At 48.7% G+C, this 21,017-nt stretch overlaps 1 protein-coding gene across 2 annotated transcripts in view; it reads right to left on the bottom strand.

Annotated features, from left to right (window-relative positions):
• The window catches only part of LOC138553514 (integrin alpha-X-like), a 1,247,842-nt gene that overhangs the window by 73,098 nt on the left and 1,153,727 nt on the right, over positions 1-21,017 (bottom strand). For both annotated transcript variants that reach the window (XM_069642543.1, XM_069642544.1), the window contains one exon: positions 1,350-1,463. In XM_069642543.1, coding sequence (XP_069498644.1) covers positions 1,350-1,463 — 114 coding nt within the window. The remainder of the gene's footprint in view (positions 1-1,349; positions 1,464-21,017) is intronic.

The raw sequence follows: 21,017 nt of genomic DNA, 5'->3' as shown, positions 1-21,017 counted from the left end.
TGCAATCTGGGTTTTCTAATAAGGCATGGGCTAGACGGGAATGCGGGGACTGTGGATAGTTATAAATGGCAATGGATTATGGTGTTTATTGTATACTAGAGAGAAGAATTTCTGACAGAGTTGTTTATGTGCTTTTTTCTTTTTCTCTATTATACAATTGTCCATTATTTCCATTAGCATAGTAGAAAATGCTAATGGGAATGTTGCAGAATCTTATTGAATCTAACTACATAAAAATGTAAAGTAGATGGAATCTATATGCTTATTTTTTTAGTTCTATTTTTTAACTGTGAAACGTGGTTCCTAAAGGAACTATCTTGTATGTTTTTTTTTAAACAAATTGCAGGAGAGGCCAGAAAGTAAGGTGGGGAGGAACATGAGAAAGGGCACCAACCACAGATATGGAGGGGCAGATAGACAAGGGAAGATGTTGCGCGTGTGCTAATTTTAAGGTAGAGGGCAGTGTTTCTCATTCGTGTGATGTCATCTTTCATGTACTGGGTGCTTGTTTTAGCAGTGCACGGTGGTGGCGTGAGATATGGTTGCTTAGCTTAGCATAACTAGCAAATTTCTGGGGGCTTTCGGTGTAACCATAACGTTTCTTTAACCATGTTTTTTTATTTGAATTTCATAGGTTTTTATTAGTGCAACTTAACCATAATGTCCCTTTAACAAAGTTTTTCATTGAATACATATATATTTCTTTTTTACAGTCGACTTGCGCCAATTGAGTTGACTAAATGTACAACAACCAAACTCAGGGCATTGTAACCATGGCATAAGATTTCTCAACATACTTTTCATAAATGTTTCTAAATTAATGTGTTTCAGCATATTTTATACATGCATTGCATTTATTAAAATGTCATTAGATGATATTTTGGAAATTTCATCTTTGGGACTGGCTTCGAAGTGCAAATAATTCTCAAGGATGTATTGTTTCAATTCCAAAATACATGCATTAAAAAATATATATATATTGTTTGCTGTTCAGCTATATAGACATATTTGATGTACTTTATGTTTAAAGGAGAAATGGAATCCACCTAAGGGAAATGATCTGATATAAAAAATGTTTAGCACAGTAGAATAGTGAGTGTCCCTGAAAAAGGAACATGCAATTCGCTTTCTTCTGTAAGTCACCACTCCCATTACACTGTATGACCTTCAATTAGAGAGGCTAGACTCAATGTCACATTTGCACAGTTTAAGCTATTTATAGACGTCATGCACCATTGTCTCATTTCGAGGACATAACTGTGGACCTAAGGGAGGTGCTTTAAAGTGCCAAACTCAGATACCCATATGATGACAAAATAAACACACAAAACACCAAGAAATGAGGATACCTGAGCGATCCACCCGGAAAAGACATCTCCTACTATGATGAACTTTAATTCCTCGTCTACCTTCAGTAATGTGACATTACATTGGACCCGCTTACATCGGGCAACACTACAATCCTGAATGGAAGGATGAAACAGAAAAACAAAATCAGGAGTTATTCTACATTAATGATGACAGTGGAAAAAGGGAGGTTGCATTTGAAACCCATGGAGAAGTTTGTTATTATACAATTCTAAATGTTTACAAATCCCGAAAATGTTTGGCCCCCAGATTTGAAACACTCAATTAAACATCCTGCCCTTGTATCTCAACCCCATCATCCCAAAGCCAGTGGGTCATCTCTAGCTTAGAACTTCTGGATCCTCCATGACCATCATTCACACAGGTGTGCAACCAAGTTAACATAAACTCAGTGTGACCCAAACTTAATTCTGGCTTCAAATTGCTGAACCAACTGCTAGTCGTTCCCTATGCCGAAGCATTCCTGCCACTCTACACATTGTGATCAAAAGCTTCTGCATTGCAGAACATATTCTCAGTTTTTGCTTATCCACAACTTTAGCAGCAGCTGTGTGTGTCTTACAAAATCAAAGGCACCACTCCTTTCAACTCTTACAAGCAGGATTATGGCCAGAGCCTTTACTTTGGACTTTGACTTGCCCTTATACCGAAGCAGCGAACAACACTGCTCACCTTCTCCTAACACTCTACATATTCCATCACAACTTGCCTGTCCCCACAACCCTTCACTAGCCCCCTTTTACCATATTGATCAAGTTAGTGTTTCTAGATTGTCAACCAGGCTTTCCATCAGCTTTGCCCCCCCTTTCACATCCAAAAATAACGCTCACGACATACGTTGCGGATACAGAAGATGCATATTTATTATGATTCTTCCAGGTAACATTCATTACAGGTATATATTGATACACATGGTAAGCATCCACTGGAACATTCAAGCCTCAGTAACTCAGGTTTAACTGACACACTTAGAACTTTCACTCTGGTTCCACACTGACAGCATTCCACATGACATCATACTTCCGTGCCATGCATCAACAACACCCAATGGTTTGGTGATGTTGAATCTCTCCCCCAACCATTCTCAAATACAAAATGTAAAGAAGAACGGGACATCAACATCTCACTTCTTCCTTGCATTGCCTTCTATTCCTTAAGCCCCACAAGACAACAAAACAACAAATCAAGACTCGTGCCACACCTTCTCAGTTGAAGCTGACCATTTCAAGAACTACCTCTAGAATTCTAAAAGCATCAGGAATGTTCAAGGCCACTGTGCCATCAGCAAGACTGTTAAGTCTTGACTCCTCCCTCTTTAATCCTTTGTTCCCTCTGGCCCTCCTGCTCCAGTACCAAGGGACTACCTTGCAAGTGTAGACTGCACTTGATCAATGTCAAAAATCAATGAGTGAAGGCATAATGCCAAAATCCATTTCATTTGATATATTTTTGTATAAACCAATACAATTCTTGATCGCAGAAAGGCTCACCACCATCTCCGACTTGATTAATTATCCATTTAATGGTTGTGTAATATGATGAAATCTGTGGATTTCACCTCCCATTGTTATGCAAATCATTCAGTCGATGGGCATACCATGGAAAACATTCATATCACGACAGTGAGATAGAGAACCTAAGGCAAGCCATAAAATAAACAGTGTCACATTGCAATTTGCTGTGCAATTCTGTAGGTTTGCTAATCAAATGAACACTTGTGTAGAACAGTTAGCTATTTAAGTTGCCCTCTTCAATGAAAGCACAGCTTGCCCTGCAGTCCTCTCTTGACCTCAGTGCTCTCTTGACCCTCTTTTCACTGGTCTCTTCAAGTGCTAATGGAGGGAAAGTGCAGCAGTAATCATCTCCTCCACTCTTAAGTGCCAAAGGCATGTGTAGGAGTGCTAGGCAAGAATTTATGTTTCATATAATTGCAAACCAGAAGTAATCGGGATTATACTTTTATTAAGCTGTCTATATCCTGTCTGGCAAAGAGCAATATGTGTCAACTTTATATCTTTTAAAATGACGGTCATGCAATTCCATTCCTAAAATGTAAGTTGTTACATAATGCATAATTACAGTATTGATACTGTAAAACACTGCATCATCTCCATGCTTTAGACTCATGTTTAGGTTAGTATATCTGAATTTCATAGTGTCAACTATATTTCATTTTGTTGGGGAAGATGCATCATGTTGACTAGTGAACTTTTGAAAATGTACATGATCACATGATGAAATGCTTTTGATGGCAAACCTAGTTATGTAACCTGCAGGTTGCATACATCTTGCAAGTGATACTCAACCCATGACTGAACCCATACTCTGAGATTCTATATCATCACCCTGTTGATTTATACCAGGTACCCTAAAAGTGAGTGACCACAAACTACAATATTCTACCTACTTTGGCCAGTTCGTTGCCTGCTATGCAATCCACTCTGCTTAGTCTTTATTTGCTCTTACATAATGAATACACAAAGCAAACTAAATGCTTACGCAAAGTAGTGATCAATAGTTCCATCCAGTCTCTACATCCACAAATCTACTGCAATATCAAACACTATAGTTAGCCACTAGAGCTTGCTTTGCTTTATGATTGTATTATATATTACCACCTGCAGGAGACAGCTGGCCAAACTGTTTTCAGAGTCTTTTTATCATATATACTTATTTGTGTCCATTCATGCAGCCAACCTTTTACATTTTACAGACACTCACCTATGGCTCGTAAAGTCTTTTCGCCCACTCGCACAGTCAAGTAGATTTTATGAACGGCGAGTAGCATTTACAAGAGATGTTTGAAACCTTTATTTAACATTTACTTTGTTTGCAATACATTTGCAATAAATGTCAAATACAGGTTTCACTGTGCATGGCTGGCCTCTGGGTGGCAGCTGTGTGTGAAACAAAGTGGGTTTGTAGTGACATGCACCATTTTACAGAAATCACATTTTAAAATTGTTGTCCTCTGTTGCTATGGGTCAAGTGCTTTTCTCTTAGGTTGAATAGGTAAACTAAGTTACCCGACCTGCAGGTCTAGCTGAAGTTTAAAGAATTTGCAAGGCCTGACTCCTCTCACTAATATCTTATTTCAGCGGTATGCAAAACGGCTGTATTGTTGATCATTGCATGTCTTGGGTACAAATAACTTCTGGTGACATTAACAATATTAGTACAAAATTGCTAATCAAACATATTTGGATTAGCAAACTCTGTCAATCAATTTTTGAAAACTAATTTATGCCTTGTAAGGTATATGAACATTTGAACCATATACCTAATAAATCTGTATACAACTCAAGAACTAAGGCCAATGAAGATTTAGGATACTAGATATAATTCAGCACCATTCATACAATAAGGCAAGAACGAACAGTGGTTGATACTCCACAATTCTGCCTTATTTTGGAAGATGAAGGGGATTCTGACAGCTGATAAACCTTTGCTAGTGTCCAGGTGGCCCTCATCAACTGGAGTGAACATGAAAAGTACCACCATGTCCAATAGCAACCCCTTATGTGAAAGGTGGATAGACTAGGCCTTACATCTGCAATGGGCTGTGGTCTGTAGGGAAATATATGCAAAGAAAGAAAAGCACCAGTTTAAAAACAAACGTGTGAGATGTGGCCTGCGCTCAGCATTTGAAAAATGACACTTGTTGGGGAACGTCAATGTTTTCAGCTCATCTACAATCACAATGTATTTCCTAAGTAACTGACAAGGCCTGAGGTAAATATTTCCAGGCACCAGAAAGTATACTGCAACCTTTATCAAAATGGACAACAGTCCAATCTTAGATGAAAAGCAAAGCATGTCAGACAAATGGCAAAAGAAAACAAATTCAGGGTGGCATTTTCAGTGGGTTTTAGTCTTTATTTCCTTTATAGGATTAAGAATCCGTATTTTGAAACCTACATATGTTGAAAATGGGGACCTTTAACAGTAAATTTAATTTCCAAGAAAATGTTATGATGTTGTTCTCTTTTAAGGTGACAATTGCAACATGAAGAATAAAAGGACTTGTCAAGGCTACAATTTTGAAATAAACCAACTTGAATTACATTAGACCTGCACTGACAAATGGGAGTCCTTTCTTCCCCCACCCCATAGCAACGCAGCAAGAACAGGACTCACAGGGAAAGTTTGCTTTCCCGTGAAAGAAATTAAACTCAAGGCTTAAGAAGCTGCACCATAAAATGTTAGGACTGTGTCTGTAGTTGCTTCACAGCATTCAGGCCGTATAACAAAAACAAATGCTACACTTTTGCAGTTTATAACTGTCTCTGTGCTTGGGTTTAAACCCTTAAATATATGTTGAATTCTGAGCAGTGGCCAGTAGTGGTTCCCTCTCATGTAATCCAATATTTGAATCTGCCAGGCCTTTCCCGAAGGAAGGAAATTAACACTGGAGATCTGCCTCAAAGGGGCAGCCAAGTCCCAGAAACACCCAAACACCCAAGGAGGCAAGACTGAAGGCAAGAAAAAACTCTGTCGGTTTAACTAAAAGGACTATTTGCCAAGGTGACCAAGCATTCACAGGAGTCATAAAAGTCTGAGCCGTCAACTAACAGAATGAAACACCAGGGGAGTAATTCATAGAATTCAGCGCAGAAGTAGCGCACGCGGGCAGCGCAGAGAGGGAGAGTGCGCCAGAACAGCATTCTGGCGCACCGCATATTCGTGGATTTCCCAAGACATTTGCAGCCGTGGCGCAGCGAACATCCAACAGCGCCAGTTGCGCAGCCATAGAAATCCCCAATACGGCGCAAAGGGCCGCACTAACCCTGGACCAGCTTACTGGCCCCCTATGCTGTAATTGCGTGAAAAACTACGCATAGCCCACTCGCGGCAGCCAAAAACGTGTGAAAATCTACTCATGCACCCCCTTCAATACGCGTACCCCGCTTGCGGCAGCCAAAATGCATGAAAATCAACTTGCGCACCCCCTTGAATACTCGTACCCTGCCTGCATCAGCCAAATTGCGTGGAAAAAGTCCCCCCTGTGGTGAGGGCTGCCTGCGGGTCAGGGGTGATGGGATTGCTGCGGGGCATGGTCAGGGGTGTAGGGTGGGCCCCTGTGGTGTGGGCTGCCTGCAGGGCATGGTCACCACAGGGGCCTCCATACACCCCTGACCATGCCCTGCAGCCAGCCCATCACCCCTGTCCATGGCCCGCAGGCAGCCCTCACCACAGGAGACCACCCTGCACCCCGACCATGCCCCGCAGCCAGCCCATCACCCCTGTCCATGACCCAGAGGCAGCTCCCACCACAGGAGACCACCCTGCACCCCTGACCATGCCCTGCCGGCAGCCCACATGGCACCATGCACTTGAACCCCAACTCATGTCCCCCCACCAGTGGCGGCACCTGCCAGCAGGCCCTGACTCATGCCCTCCCACCCCCATTGACAGCAACCTGCCAGCAGGTGCCGACTCCCCTACCACACCCCCATTGACGACAACTTGCGAGCAGGCCCCGACTCATGTCCCCCCACCCCACCCCCATTGACGGCAACCTGCCAGCAGGCCCCGACTCCCCCCACCACACCCCCATTAATGGCAACCTGCCAGCAGGCCCGACTCATGTCACCCCACCCCAACTGACGGCAACCTGCCAGGAGGCGCCGACTCCCCCACCACACACCCATTGACGACAACCTGCCAGCAGGCGCTGACTCCCCGCACCACACCCCCATTGACGACAACCTGCCAGCAGGCCCCGACTCATGTCTCCCCACCCCCATTGAGGGCAACCTGCCAGCAGGGCCCGAATCATGTACCCCCACCCTACCCCCATTGACAGCAACCTGCCAGCAGGCCCTACCTCATGTCCCCCCACCCAACGTGCTGTCAGAATAGAGTCCCATGTCAGAAATGCCAACCCAAATCCCACCCCACGCCGCAGCAACCAGTCTAAACACACAACCACATATTGTACCCACCCCCCAGTAAAAACACCAAGCCTTTACCTTCAATAAAGCACACACATGCACCCAAAGACATGTCCAACAGAGCCACACAGTGGTGACACATGACGGAGGCAATGGACAGTGACACATGCACAAAACTAATGAGAGTAGACCACACCAATAATTAAGATTCGTGAAATGTATTAAAAAGATAACAAAATGACAAAATAAAAACCACACATGCAAACAAACACATTATCAAAGTAATACCAAAAAGAAAAGAGAATCCAAGGAAAAAGAAAATCCAAGAAATGAAAACTGTAAAGTCGTCCATCGCCAAAGTCCATTAAAATAAATAAAAAAATTGGAAACCATAAAAATCCATTACTCCATGGGATAAAAAGAAAGTATGTACATGTCCGGAACTATTCACAAAGTAAGTCACAATGGTCCATGATCCCAAAAATAAAGGAAACCTATCTAAAATCTTATCAAAAACAGAACTATATACAAAAAGGAGGAGCAAAGTCTGTGGACTCCAAATCATAAATAAAAAGAAAGGAAACCTATGCCTAAATAACTATGTACAAAGGAGGCGGGCTAGTCCGACGGCTCACTTCTTGATGTTCCTCGCCAGGGCATCATCGAACTCCACGTCGATGTCCCGGAGGCGGGCCTGTTCCCTGGCCTCGAGGGCTCACAGGGATGTTGCCATGGACTCCTCCAAGTCCCTGCGAGTTGCCACGAGGCTCTCAGCCCACCTCAAAGCCCGGCGCATGGAGTTCTCTGCCATGACCATCCTGAGCCAAGCCCTCTCCGCCCGCCGCTGCTCTGCATCTATCTGCTCGCCCAACCGCTGCCACACGGAAGACACTCCCAGTCCTGGGTCCTCCAGCCCCTCGGCCAATGCCTCGAGCCATGATTCCTGCTGCTGCCTCCAATGCAACGTCCTCTGGCACCACGACGGCATACAGGCTGATGGAATCATCCTGCGCCGTTGTGCACGTGCCCTGCTTGTTGATGCCTGCACGTCCTCCATTTGCTGGAGTCCAGTTGGTGCGGTGACCACCCCTGCTGGACCTCCAACTCCCGACTGTGGCAGGGATGTGTTCTCTACTAGCCTGGCTGCTGGCTCAGGGGCAGCTCCACAGGGGGCCCAGGTGATACTTGGGCGGGAAGACGGCACAGAGGACGACTGGCACATAGGGGATTCAGTTGAGGAGGGGGTCGCAAGAGCCTCCAGCACATGGAGGAACCCACTGCCGACGACCTGTCATAGTAGGTCGATGCGCCCAAACAGGTATTCAAAATGACATCCATTGTCCTAACGAGAACCCTGCACGTCATTCCGAATACCACGTGTGCGCAACGCCAACCCAGCTAGGACAGGATCAACACGGCCATGGATTCCCACGTCCGCAGGGAGAGGAAGGGCAGTTGTTGTTCATGCATCCCCTCCCTGAAAACGGGTCTGGACCAAGGCATCCCTGCTGGTGCCGGATGATGCAGTCACAGGATCGGGGACAGGATTACACACAGGCACCTCCGTGGCAGCCTGTGCTGCCTCCTGTTCCTGCCCCTGGACTGCACCACTAGCACCAGTGGAATCCCCCCTTCCAGGCCCCGTGCATGGGGCTGTCACGGCCTCTTCCTCAACCAAACCCCCCACCAACCTGGATGACTGTGTGCCGTCTTCCTCCATAGGCCCCTGTGGGGGCGCAGCTGTGGCCATGGACGCAGCACCAGACTCCTCATTCCCGGAACATATGATAACCTGGAAGGGGAGCTGGACCTTGTGTCTCCGGATGGCGGTGGCATCCCTGCCGCTGTGCTCCAAAGCACCATCTCCGCCCTCTTCATCAGTCGATGCTGCAGACAGGGAGAGATAGAACACAGGCATCAGGGTACTGTACAATGGTCTGATACACACGACAGTTGCACATGAGTGTCAGACATCACAGATGGCATCACACTCCCCAACACTCATGTCATTTGAACCCACACACATACACAAATTAACAGGAATCGTGCAGCAGGCATCAGCATCCATACACACGCAACTGCATGAACACCCAAAGGTTGGCATGATGTCACAAGCAACATAGGGTGTGCCGAACACATGCACACATGTCACCAGACAGACATGCATCGGTACATCTCCACCACCTGTCACAGTGCAATCATCGGCAACTATGTCACATCTGCCAATCAGGTACCCAGATGTCCGGGACACATGCATCCATGGCGTCTCACTCTCACACACATGCCAAACAGACACACGCACATGTACATGTACACCGTGCATGCACATGAAGGTGGGATCAGCATCCATGTGTCACACAACAAACATTGCATAGTACACACCCAGACATCCAAACATGCGTGCATCAACACATGCAGTTGTGTATCATGCATCGGAATACATACACCACTGATGTGCACCACATATGACTTGTCACACATGCAGCACGGGCCTGTCCCTGCACACAGACATCCATACATGGGCCATGTCAGACATATGTCCAAGCTGCACACTCCTGCCACACTCAACATGCACTGTGTGGAATGGGTTAGGCCAGACACTCATTGCTCGACTCCAGACGGGTCTGCGTCTCTAGGACCTGGTGGTGAAGCACTGGGTTGATGTGATCCATGACCCTCATCTGTTCGTTGGTAAGTTGGACCTGGTGCCCCCCTGCATCCGCTGCACACAAGAGGCGCCGGGCATTCATGAGGGTCCTGAACCTGAAGTCCTCCCAGCGCTTCTGGATGTGTTTCAAGTCGCGGGTTGCCACCCCATCCGCGTAGATGGCAACCATGGTGTCCGACCAGGTCCTCTTCTGTCTATCCTTGTCGGTATATGGTCGTCTGAAGAGGGTATCATAATGCCCCAGGACTTGCTCCACCAGGATGCCAACTTCTGTGGCTGAGAAGCTGACAGCCCTCTGCCTCTCTGGCTGGGGGTTGCCAGTGGTCTCAGATGGTGTTTGCCCTGACATGGCAACCCCCAAGGCAGGTGTGGGTGGGCAACTGGGTCCTGGGGCCTGGCTGTGGAGCAATGGAACAGCAGTCGGGAGTCTTCTGTTCCAGCAGGGCTGGTCGCAGCAACTGGACCTCTGCAGATGGCTGATGTGCAGGCACCAAATAGCAGGGCACGTGGGCAGCAGGCAGGCAGGCAGCAGCAGATGGCTCGTGGGAGGCTGCTCAGGGCTCTGGCGGGCAGGAAAATGGCCTTCTGGGCAGGAGCGTGGTCTTCCGTGTGTTGTCACGTGGCGAGCTTGATGCAGAGTGAATCCGCACGTGAAAATCAGCACGTTTGCGTGAAAATCAAGGAAAGGCCCCTAGCGCGTAAGCGCGTAAGTGATGTGGCACGCATAGGCGTTGCTATGCGCAGGGGTTAAAGGTCCGTGTAAGACACCATTTTCTTGAACGTGCTTTTTGTGGAGAGCGGGCATGTGATTCTTGTACTTCTTGTGGGTTGACACGTGACTACTTAACAACGGTTGCAGTGCGTACTCCTTGTTTACTGTGGCAGAGCTCAATTGCAGAGCTCAATTATTTTGGCAGGGGTGTTGCCAATGCGCACACGCATGTGTTTTTCCCGTTCATTTTCCAGGCAGACGGTGAGTCGCGCACGTATTTTTCCACTGTGGTTAACCCTGTGTGTCACGTACCCATTCAGAGGTCATTGTAGCCTGCATGTACCACGCGTCCACATTTTATGTGTTTCTGGGTGCCACAGCGTACTGCGGGTCCTTCATTCCACGTGCACGTTTTTTGTTGTTTTTGGGGTGCCTAAGGGTTGCGTGACCTGTCATTTTTCCCCAGGGGTCGCAGACAGCCTTGCAGGAGCACAGGGGTACCTATTGCATTTAGTACCTTGCCCCCTTCACCCCAATTGCCCAGGACAATTGTTTTCTGCACCTCCCATTCGCACAAGTACATCAGTGCCATGGTTGGGAGGCAACCAAGTTGTAAGGGAGGCAAAGGTGGCCGACCTCCAAGAGGTGTCCGCGGAAGGGGACGTGGCCAGGGTGGCCAAGGTGGCAGTGGTGGGCAGGGTGGTCCAAGAGGGCAGTGTGTCCAGGAGCATTCAGGGACACCTATGCCCCCTCCCCAGTGGGTTAGGGAGATGCAGCTGACACCATCCCAGCTCAGGCCCTGCTAACTCGGCCCAGATTGCTCAGCGAACAGGCACGGGATGACTCACAGGCCGACTACCATGTCACGAAGTCCAAGCCACGTGTGGCGGTGAAAGTTGCCGACACCAGGCCATGTGGATCTGGGGCAGCAATGTCATCTGCTGCCCCGAGTAGCCAGGGTGAGGAGGCTGCAGGGGCAGCTGCAACTCACTCCACCCCGGCTGGGACAGTGTTGGTCCCGGCCCCTCACACCAAGTTAGTTGTTCCGCTTGGTCCTGGCAACAGCACCCAGCAACCAATGCCTGCAATGATGCAATGAGACCTTCGGTCATCGTGCCATTACCTGCTTCCAGTGGCCAGTCCACCTGCGCTTCAGCCCCTACAGACCGGAGTGGCGTAAGCCACTCAGGGTCCGCACCACCTCTCAAGAGGAAGAAGCATGCTCTTGCGGAACAGGCTGGGACCCCAGACACGGCTCGCCCCTCCGGCACATCCAGGAAGCAGAGTTTCAATAATGTGGAACTAGACGCACTTGTGGGCTACGTGTCGGAACATGGCCGCGACATGCTGGTGAAGGTAGGGTGCAAGACTACAGCTGCTCAGCGTAGGGCCCGCTGGCAGTGCATAGCGGACCACATTAGTTCCTTGGGATTTGTGAAGCGCACAGCTGATGATTGCTCAAAGCGTTGGAATGACCTCAAACGCCGAGCAAAAAACAAGCTGGCTTCTAATTACACCTGTACTCTGGTGACTGGCAGTGGGTCACCACCAGAGGAGGATGAGCTCACAGAACATGAGGCAATCGCTGGTGGGTTCATCACAGAGGATCAGATCCAAGGCATAGGAGACCTACCAGATCTTGAGACAATGTCCGGTGAGTGCCCATGCGTGTCTGTCCACACCATGTGTATGTTGCTTGGGTGATGTGTTGTGATTCAGTGCCAGGTCAGCCTGTGTAGTCATAACTGCCAGATGTGACCCATGTAGTGCCTCCAAGCCTACCCCTGCCCTTGGTTTAGGGGTTCACTGTATCCCTACTGACCACTGCAAACACTTTGCACATGATGACTGCACTTGCCCTTAAACTGCCATCATGCCACAACATTGTTATTACAGTTTTTTCTCTTTATTCTGCCTGATTGATGGAATCATTTGCATGAAAAATGCAGATGTGTGTGCCTTTGTGCCCGAAAATCATCATACTTCAGACAGGGATTTTCGACCAGAAATGCGCACAAATGTGCGCTTTCCACACAAATGAGTCCATCAATCAGGCAGATTGACTGGTGCGCACCTACACATGTACTGCACCTGCTCCCTTCTGAGCCCTGTTTGAACCTTCAACATGACAATTGACTTGTGTCATGTCCAAGTGACCTACCATTGATGTATCCATGTGCCTCCCATCACTGTATTTCAACACACTGGCTGTCATGAAATCGCACCACTGCCCCCTTTGGACCTCCTGGTCCCTTTGACAACGTGCCCGAATGACCCCAACACCCTCTCAACATGGCAGACGCAGCTCCTTGGTGCAAGGTACAGTTTTCAGCGCACCTAGATAAGCCCCACACCCCTGCAGTTCTGCGCGTGTCAATGCGCTCACAATCCTGTGTTCGAGTTCATCGTGCTCGCTCCTCGGGATTTCCCCCACCTGAATTGTGCCTTCCTGGACTTCAGATACTGTCTTCCACGGCCCCCATCCAGGACAGCTCTCGCGGTGCCCTCGAACTACCTACCGCTTGCCCAGGAATTTCGGAGCTTCAGCTCACACCTGCTACTGCGGTCACCGCGCCGCGGGTTCCCTTCCAGGGCCGCTTCCGCGGTTGCATCGGGCCGTCTTACTGCTTACCCAGGATTCCGGAGCTTCCGGGTCTTGCTTGCACGGCCGCCGCACAGCGGCTTCTCATCCAGGACTGATCCAGCAGTTGCCCTCGGACTACCTCACCGCCTACCCAGAATTGCCGAGGCCTTCGGGACTTACTTGCAACGGCGGTTGCCGCACAGCGGCTCTCCCCTCCAGGACTGTTCTCGCAGTTGCCCTTGGACCGCTTACCCAGGATTTCTCCTGAGGTTCCAGACCTCACCGCTGCTACGTTCCACAACTCTCCATCCAGGACTGACCTCGCAGTTGCCAGTGAACTAACACTCTCAAAGGCTGAACCTCAGGTTACCTGCCACAAGACAGCGTGGTGTCTGCAGAAGCCCGTCCTTATCTTCACGACACCCGCAGCTCTAGGAAAAGCGGGCAGACAACAAGAACGAAGCCAACCAAGCCTAAACAGGTGAGCCCCCATATCAGACGTGACAGTTTGACACTCCCATCATCTGACAAGGCAACAGACATGGATCCTTCTATGCAGGATCTTTTGCGTGGTATGCAAGAACTTTCCCAGGAAGTACAGCATCTTAAGGGAGAGAACGCCGCCTTGAAGCAGCTGGTTCTCTCCCCCGTGATTCGGCCTATCAGGATAGCGCTTCCACAAGTGGAATAGTGGACAAATATGATAGCTCCGCTAAATTGCCCCGTCCATTCTTGGACTCCTGTCTAGTGCACTTCACATTTAAGCCATACTACTTTTCCATCCCCAGAACTAAGGTGGGATTCGTCATAGCCCATCTTACTGGCAATGCCCTGGCTTGGGCCACTCCACTGGTTTCAGCAGAAGAGCCCTTGTTGGATAATTACGACGGCTTTATCAAGGCCTTCAAAGAGATGTTTCATCGTCCTGACCAGGTGTATTCTGCACAGGAAAGGCTAGTGGAGTTCCTACAAGGATCACAGGATATGTTGTCCTATGTTACCAGATGCAAACAACTTGCCAAAGAAGCTGAGTGGTCAAACGAGGTGGGCTTTACCCTGTTTCGTCGTGGCCTCAATGATGAAGTAAAGGATGAGCTAGCCAGAATTGCCAGTCCAAGTTCCTTCCAGGCCCTTATGGATTTATACCTACAAATTGACTTCAGAATCCAAGAAAGAAAGGCGGAAAAGAAGAGAACGCTAAACTCCCCTCTCAAGATTTCTCCCTTCGCTCCTACCACAAAGGAAAACACTACTGCTAATTCCGAACCCATGCAATTGGGAGCGAAGAGAGGCCCCATCTCAAACCAGGAAAGAAGCCGTCGATTTGACAGTGGGTTGTGCATGTACTGTGCCTCTGTCATGATGCCTACCCCCAGGGACCCAGACCAAGTCCAGCAACCCCGGAAGCAGGCATCAAGTTATCCCAAGCAAGCCCAACAACCCCTGCTAGGGGCTATTTGGGTCCAGTCCTTGCGCCTATGGCGCCAGGGTCATATGGAGAGTCAGTCCTGGCACCATAGGCGCCAGGCTCGTAGATTAAAACTTACCTGATGCAGACCATGCCGCAAACTTACCTGATGCAGACCATGCTGCAAGAGCTCCAAGCCAAATGAGGCTTGGAAGGGACTACTTTACTTAGGGACTATTTTTTTACTCCGGCGGGGCTGGGGAGGAATACTTACCTGGGACTACTTTGGTGGCTATTTAAACCACGCCCGAAGAGCAGCACACGCTTCGCGTTATTCTGCATGCAGCAGCGTAACGCTCACCGTGCCTGCAAGTCTGCATCCAGCCTTCTGCCACGCCCGCCTCGAGTTTGGAGCTCCTAGAAAAAGGGAGAAAGAAGGAGAAAAGGTTAGAACAAGAGCAATACCTTTGAACCTTACCTGAATTCCTGATCCATCGCGCCTTCGAGCTGGAAGAAAGAAGTTATTTATGCGCATCACCTCGCCTGCTGCAGCGCCGCGCTTAACTCACCGGCCTTCGCAGCATCTTCACATTCCACCGCATCCTCCTGCATGTTGCTGCCGCACTCCGGCACCTAAGGAGAAGACAAGAACAGCAAGGTGAGCCAAGGGAATACACAGAGGAATATTAGTTACCCCCCATAGACTTACCTGATTTTTCCACCGGGGGTACTATTCCTCTTCACGGGTCGGCACAGCTTCCACTGCATCTTCGCCGAACCCCGGCCCCCAAGGGGAAACAAAAGGACAGCAAGGTGAAACAAAGGGACTAACAAGGGGAACCCTCCTCACCACAATAAACTTACCTGATTTTACCGCCGGAGGTATTATTCCCCGAGACTTCATACTTTCTCTCAGCACCTGAATAAGGGAGAAAGCAACAGATTACATATTGACATTATTTTATCGAACTGTGTTGGAAAATACAAATCCTTATCAGAATACTACCGGTTGCCACGAGGAACTCTTCACTAGGGTCAAGCTGCAACCTCCCAAGGAATTGGACTAGAGTGAAAGTCAGGCATTTGAACTCTTACGAACTTCATACTTACGGCGTCTTGCCGGGAATCTCAGAGTCAATATTGTTCTGGAACTCACCAATTCCTTCGCGCCAGTGAAGCAACTGGTTATCAACGCGCCTCTGCGCTCAATGCAGGATGGAGAGCTCATCTTTTCAAACCATCAGGTGAGACTATAAGAGGGGACATCAAAGGTGATCTGTGGGGAGAACAGCGGGGGTGGGGGGATTTACGCTCAACTCCAGGGGTGGTTAATTGCCTTTCTCCATTTGCAGAAGAATATTCCTACGGGCCAAGCAAACGAAGTTAGGTGGGCCAGTCCAGTCTGTCATCCCGGCCCTACGCGTCACATTGGTGGAGACTGCAACTGTCCAGTTCAGATCGACGCCTCTTTGGGAGCCAGGTGAGCGTAACAGCCTCTGACAAACATTTGGTCAGGAACTGTTCCATAGCACCACCCAGGCGTTCGGGAAACGCCAGCTCCCGATCCTGAATGGAGCCCAGCTTCGGGAGACCAATGACCGCTCCATCCCTCCAATCCTGGATCCTTCATCAAGGTGTAACCTGGTAGTCCTTGAAGTCACTCTGCTCCCTTCCATCGGAACACCGCAGACTGTACTAGCCTTGGTTGACTGCGGTGCTATGGGCATATTTATGGATGACCAATGGGCAGCCAGGCATGACATTCCCAGAGAACAAAAGGATATCATTCAGACAGTAGAAGGAATCAACGTCTCTCCTCTGTCCTCTGGTCCCATCATCAACAAACTAGGAAGATCACGCTATCAATCCACAACCACCAAGAAAATATACAGTTTGACATAATCAGAGCGGCACAGCATCCGGTGGTCCTTAACCCATACATCAACTGGTCTGCTGGCTCCTTATTTTTGGGCTCTGAATACTGCCTCTCAAACTGTTTGTCTTCAGTTACCCACCCAAATGCTCCCAAGGTCGACCAAAGGAACAACTCTTCACTCTCCATCTCGAATGTCAGTCATGTACCTGAGATCTACCAACAATTCTGTGACGTCTTTTCCACTGACATTGTTCAAACCCTGCCTCCACATCGGCCAGAAGACTGCGCCATCGACACTGAGGAAAACGCTGTAATTCCCTTTGGCAGGATGTTTATCCTATCAGAACCTGAAAAGAAGGCCCTAAGAGAATATTTGGATACCAATCTTGCTAACAGCACCACCCGTCCTTCCAAGTCAACCGCAGGGGCATCCTTATTTTTTGTACCCAAGAAAGACACAAAGGAGCTACGACCCTGTCTAGATTATAGGGGTCTAAACCAATGCACTCGGAAGGACAGATACCCCTTACCACTGATATTTGACATCTTGGAAGCACTTAGGGGCGCTGTAATTTTTACCAAGTTAGACTTGCGAGGAGCCTACCATCTGGTACGAATAAGGGAAGGCGATGAATGGAAGACCGCTTTTCGAACACCATTCGGACATTTTGAGTACCTGGTCATGCCTTTTGGACTTGCCAATGCTCCGGCTATCTTCCAGCGGTTTATGGATCAAGTTTTTTCTGACATGCTATTCCTCTCTGTTATTGTGTACCAGGATGATATTTTGGTGTATTCCAAAAATCCCATACAACATCAAGAACATGTTTCTGCCGTGCTACAACGACTCAGAGAACATCATTTATTAGCCAAACCTGAGAAATGCACATTCCATGTTACTACAGTGCGTTACCTAGGGTTTGTGTTGAACGCCCAAGGGGTGGCTATGGATCCTGTCAAAATCGAAGCCATCACGTCCTGGCCAGTTCCTTGTTTTGTAAAACAAGTTCAATCTTTCCTGGGCCTTGCAAACTTTTACAGGAAGTTCATACCTTCCTTTTCAGCCAAAGTTCACCCAATCGTGAACCTATTTAAGAAGAATACCCTCTTTCTTTGGACCTCTTCTCAAGAAGCCGCCTTTGTAGAATTGAAGGAAATGTTCACCCACGAACCCATTTTGGTACAGCCTGATGTTTCAAGACCCTTTTTGGTGGAGACTGACGCCTCTGAATTCACGATTGGCGCAGTGTTGAAACAACAAGCCCAAGACGGGTTCGAACATCCTGTGGCTTACTTATCTCAGACCTTACTCCCATGCGAAACCCACTATTCAGTCCTAGAAAAAGAACTGCTTGCCATTCGCCGAGCCTTTGTAGACTGGCGTCATCTCCTCCTGGGTGCTGCCCATCCTGTACAAGTGCGAACAGATCATAGAAACCTGCAAGTCCTTCAATCCATGGAGTGCCGGAACAGCCGACAAGCACGATGGGCCTTTTTCTTTGCTCAATACCAATTTCAGATATCTCACATTCCAGGGAGCTCAAATATCATTGCGGATTCCTTGTCCGGACGTCCTGACTACCCAACTCAGGAAAGACCCACCCTGCCTAAAATGTTTCGGAGCATTGTGTTCATCGCTCAAGCATCTGACATCCTCAAGTCCATTAAGAACGAGACCGCAACCTCGGACCTTTGGAAAGACTTCCAAGGACATAATCCCTGGGGGCTTAAGTTTACGAATGGGTTCCTTTTTCGAAAAACTCAACTAGTTGTACCTACCCAATCGCTGCAGAAGCACATTTTGCACCTATGCCATGACACCTATCACTCTGGGCATTGTGGGGTCACTGGTACCCTTATTTCCATTCAACGAATCTTCTGGTGGCCTAAGATGCTGAAAGACGTTCAGATGTATATCCGGGCATGTTCCGTCTGTAATCAGAACAAGACCGATAACAAGAGACCCGCAGGACTACTTCTCCAACCGGCTCTTCCTTCCCGTCCCTGGGAAGATATAGCTACAGATTTCATCGTGGACCTTCCCCCTTCCAGGGGGCATACAGTTATTATGGTAACAATCAATCTCTTTTCTCACATGGCTCACTTTACGCCATTATCAAAATTGCCTTTGGCTCCAGAAATGGCTGGACTCTTTGTACAACACATCTTTCGTCTTCATGGCCTACCATCCAAAATCATCTCTGATCGTGGACCACAGTACATCTCTAAGTTTTGGAAAAATCTCTGCAGGGTATTGGGAATTCAACAGGCGCTTTCCTCCGGGTACCATCCCCAGACAAATGGCGTTACCGAAAGAGTAAACCAGACCCTTGAACAGTACATACGCTGCTTTTCCACCAAGGTTCAGGACGATTGGTCTGTGTTCATACCAGTCGCAGAATTCGCCTACTTTAACTCTGAACACTCTTCTATAAAAAACAGTCCTTTCTTTTGCAACCTAGGTTTTCATCCTTCCGTACTTCCCACAGTGCTGCCTGCTCCTAGTCCTGTTCCTTCTGTTGATTCCTGGACTGCTCAGTTGGTTTCAGTTCATCAAGAAGCCTTGAACCATCTATCCCAGGCTAGGGAAAACATAAGAAGATTTGCAAACTCCAAGAGACGCCCTGCTCCAGATTATAATGTCGGAGACAAGGTCTGGTTATCTTCCCAATATTTACCCAGACACTTAAGACCAAACAAGTTGGCACCCCGCTAATATGGCCCCTTCGTTGTGTCTAAGAAGATCAATCCAGTGGCCTATGAATTACGATTGCCTACAACTTGGAACAAGATCCATCCTGTTTTCCACACTTCCCTGTTAAAGCCTTATCTCCACTCTTCCAGGAATGCTCCCCCGACCTCCTCCTCTACTAGTCCAGGGTCAGATTGAGTATGAAGTCTCTCGGATTTGCGACTCCAGATACAGAAGGGAAAGACTACAATACTTGGTGGAATGGAAAGGTTATCCACCCAGTGATCGTACTTGGGAACCCGTCTCCAACCTCAATGCACCCAGACTAGTGCAATGATTCCATCGATTACATCCTGGCAAACCAGGGGGTACCAGGCTTCGGAGGGGGCATACTGTCATGAAATTGCACCACCGCCCCCTTTGGACCTCCTGGTCCCTTTGACAACGTGCCCGAATGACCCCAACACCCTCTCAACATAGCGGATGAAGCACCTTGGTGGACGGTACAGGTTTCAGCAAACCTAGATAAGCACACACGCCCCTGCGGTTCTGCGTGTGTCAATGCACCCACAATCCTGTGTTCGAGTTCCTCGCGCTCGCTCCTAGGGATTTCCCCCACCTGAATTGTGCCTTCCTGGACTTCGGCTACTGTGTCTTCCGCGGTCCCCATCCAGGACAGCTCTCGCGGTGCCCTCGAACTACCTACCGCTTGCCCAGGAATTTCGGAGCTTCAGCTCACACCTGCTACTGCGGTCACCGCAGCGCGGGTTCCCTTCCAGGGCCACTTCCGCGGTTGCATCGGGCCGTCTTACCGCTTACCCAGGATTCCGGAGCTTCCGGGTCTTGCTTGCAACTGCGGCCGCCGCACAGCGGCTTCTCATCCAGGACTGATCCAGCGGTTGCCCTCGGACTACCTCACCGCCTACCCAGAATTGCCGAGGCCTTCGGGACTTACTTGCAACAGCGGTTGCCACGCAGCGGCTCTCCCCTCCAGGACTGTTCTCGCGGTTGCCCTTGGACCGCTTACCGCTTACCCAGGATTTCTCCTGAGGTTCCAGACCTCACCACTGCTACGTTCCACAACTCTCCATCCAGGACTGACCTCGCAGTTGCCAGTGAACTATCACTCTCAAAGGCTGAACCTCAGGTTACCTGCCACAAGACAGCGTGGCGTCTGCAGAAGCCCATCCTTATCTTCACGACACCCGCAGCTCTAGGAAAAGCGGGCAGACAACAAGAACGAAGCCAACCAAGCCTAAACAGGTGAGCCCCCAACTCAGATGTGACACTGGCGTTGTTTCAGGGTGTGACACGTGTGTTTTGTCCTACTCTTTTGCATGTTCTGTTTGATGATATGCGTTTTACATGGATGGGGGACAGTAGTGATTAACTCCCATCTGGGTGTCCTTGTCAGTTCTGCCATGGCTCTGCTACATGCCATCTGTGTGCTGGCATGTGTCATGTTTGTGGATGGTCCATGCCAATCACAGGCTTATGTGTGATGCAGGTGCTATGCACCATGCAGCACATGTGTTGCTTTTCCATTTTGGAGTCATCAGTGTCTGCTTTCAGGGTTCCCTTCCACTTCATTGCCACTGCATGCATGGCTGAGTTTGTGTAATGTGTGACATGTCTGCTTAATGTATTGGATGTGTACATTGTGATGTCTATGTGTGTCGGCTATGCTGTTCATGCGTGTCTTCATGACTTCTTTTCATTTTGTGCAGGTGATGAGGCACTAGATGCTATGGAGGAGGAAGAGATGGCGCTGGGGCAGGAGTACTCAGAGCCCCAACAAAGCACCAGTGAAGGACG

Source organism: Ambystoma mexicanum, unplaced genomic scaffold, assembly GCF_040938575.1.
Source record: "Ambystoma mexicanum isolate Mex_15411 unplaced genomic scaffold, UKY_AmexF1_1 Mex_scaf11, whole genome shotgun sequence".
Classification (NCBI taxonomy): Eukaryota; Metazoa; Chordata; class Amphibia; order Caudata; family Ambystomatidae; genus Ambystoma; species Ambystoma mexicanum.
The sequence above is the reverse complement of the archived record's forward strand: the minus strand, read 5'-3'. Positions and strand labels throughout refer to the sequence as shown.